This window comes from Rhincodon typus, unplaced genomic scaffold (assembly GCF_021869965.1).
Source record: "Rhincodon typus isolate 14 unplaced genomic scaffold, sRhiTyp1.1 hic_rhity00000069, whole genome shotgun sequence".
Taxonomy (NCBI): Eukaryota; Metazoa; Chordata; class Chondrichthyes; order Orectolobiformes; family Rhincodontidae; genus Rhincodon; species Rhincodon typus.
Genome location: NW_025965707.1, coordinates 190577 through 192606, shown reverse-complemented (window position 1 = coordinate 192606; position 2030 = coordinate 190577). Strand labels below are relative to the sequence as shown.

At 61.5% G+C, this 2030-nt stretch overlaps 1 protein-coding gene across 1 annotated transcript; it reads right to left on the bottom strand.

Moving 5' to 3' along the window:
• Positions 1–116: 116 nt before the first annotated feature.
• On the bottom strand, positions 117–996 carry LOC125488222 (transmembrane protease serine 3-like; the record flags this gene model as incomplete). The annotated part of the gene is made up of 2 exons (XM_048621150.1): positions 735–996; positions 117–259 (listed from the first exon to the last, which is right to left on the bottom strand). Coding segments are annotated over exons 1-2 (339 nt in total), but the record flags the coding sequence as incomplete, so codon positions are not given.
• Between the last annotated feature and the right edge of the window lie 1034 nt (positions 997–2030).

The following is a 2030-nucleotide window of genomic DNA, read 5'->3' as shown; positions in this document are numbered from 1 at the left end:
GCTGGAGGAGGAGGTGGCATAGAGATAGGGAGTGTTTGGAGTAGGGGTGGAGGTTTATTTGACCACGAAACCGCGCTGTGAGTGTCGGGTACGTGGGGGTTAGTCATGGTGTTTACCTGGCAGCCATCGATAAGACCACCCTCATAGCCAGCACATTGCATGTAGTAGGTGATAATACCATCGTACCAGTCTTCCTGGTTACACACCTCGTTGGATATCAGATTCACCTCAGCCTCCTGCAGGGTGTCTGAGGACGGGCCTGGGAGGAGACACACACACGCACACACACACACACACACACACACACAGAGAGACAGAGACAGAGAACAGAAAGGCACACAGCTAATTTTCCTCTCTGCCACTATGGGAGCAACAACAGAACCCATCTCAATCCCAGCGCAGCTCCAGCGCCCCGCTCCCTCGGCCCTGACCCTCCGACAGCGCCCCGCTCCCCCGGCCCTGACCCTCCGACAGCGCCCGCTCCCTCAGCCCTGACCATCCGACAGCGCCTGTTCCCTCAGCACTGACCTTCCGACAGCGCCCGCCCCCTCACCCTCCAAACAACGCCCACTCCCTCAGCCCTGACCCTCCAACAGCGCCTGCTCCTTCGGCCCTGACCCTCTGACAACGCCCGCTCCCTCGGCGCTGACCCTCCAACAGCGCCCGCTCCCACCGCCGTGACCCTCCCACAGCTCCCCCCGCCCGCTCCCTCAGACGGCCTGGGGGCTCCCTACCGTTGGTCTCCATCGCCCCCCAGCCGCTGATGTAGCAGGGGTTGAGCTCGGGCACGGTGCCCGTGTCCCTGGGCAGGCAGATGGGTTGAATGTAGGCGGTGTAGACGATGCTGCGGTACAGTCTGAGCAGCGCTATGTCGTTGTGCAGCGTCTCCCTGTCGAAGGCCGGGTGCCGGATGATCTTCGACACCACCATCACATGGCTGTGGCTGCTGAAGTCGGAGCGTTGCTGCAGGCCTGTTACCACCACCCACGAGTAGGGGCTCCTGGGTAGGGAGGGAGGGGGAGAGCGGGGGGAGAGGGCGGAGGTTAGTGTCGGAGAAAGGGAGGCGAGCGAGAGCCCCGGTCACCGTCCCCTCTGAACTGCCCTCTGGGCAATTAAGGGGACAAGCGATTAATCCCCTCCCCCCCAAACCCCCACCCTCCTCCCCCGACACCCCCTCGTCCCGTGAATGAACCACCTAAAGGATGCCCCCCAACCCCCTCCCCGAGCAGAGCGATCGCGTTAATGCACAAGACTTTCGACCCAATTTTTGGGGTCCCCAGAGTTTGGAACAAGGAGAGGCCGCCTCGTTAAGGATTCTGGTGAGGGGGTGCGGGGGTAGGGGTGTGAGGGGGTAGGGGGGGTGGGGGTGAGCGCGGAGCCTGAGGCTGGAGATCAGATTCCGCGTCAGTCGCGGGATGCGGGGGGAGAGAGAGAGAGAGGGGCAGTGTGTGTCAGAGAGAGAGAGAGAGACAGTCGGGGGGGTGAGAGTGTGTGTGTGAGAGAGAGAGAGAGAGAGAAGGGGGGACAGGTTTGAGCCGGGAGTGAGAAAAGGAGGCAGAGGGACAGAGTGTGTGATGGAGAGGGAGGGACACAGCGTGTGAGAGAGAGGGAGGGATAGAGCGTGAGAGCGAGAGGGAGGGACACAGTGTGAGAGAGAGAGGGAGGGACAAAGTGTGTGAGAGAGAGGGACAAAGCGTGAGAAAGAGGGGGAGGGACAGAGAGTGAGAGAGAGGGACCGAGCGTGAGAGAGAGAGAGGGAGGGACAGAGCGTGAGAGAGAGAGGAAGGGACAGAGCGTGAGAGAGAGAGGGAGGGATAGAGCGTGAGAGAGATGGAGGGACAGAGCGTGAGAGAGAGAGAGGGACAGAGCGTGAGAGAGAGAGAGGGAGGGACAGAGCGTGAAAGAGAGAGGGACAGAGCGTGAGAGAGAGAGAGGGAGGGACAGAGCGTGAGAAAGAGGGACAGAGCGTGAGAGAGAGAGAGGGAGGGACAAAGCGTGAGAAAGAGGGGGAGGGACAGAGAGTGAGAGAG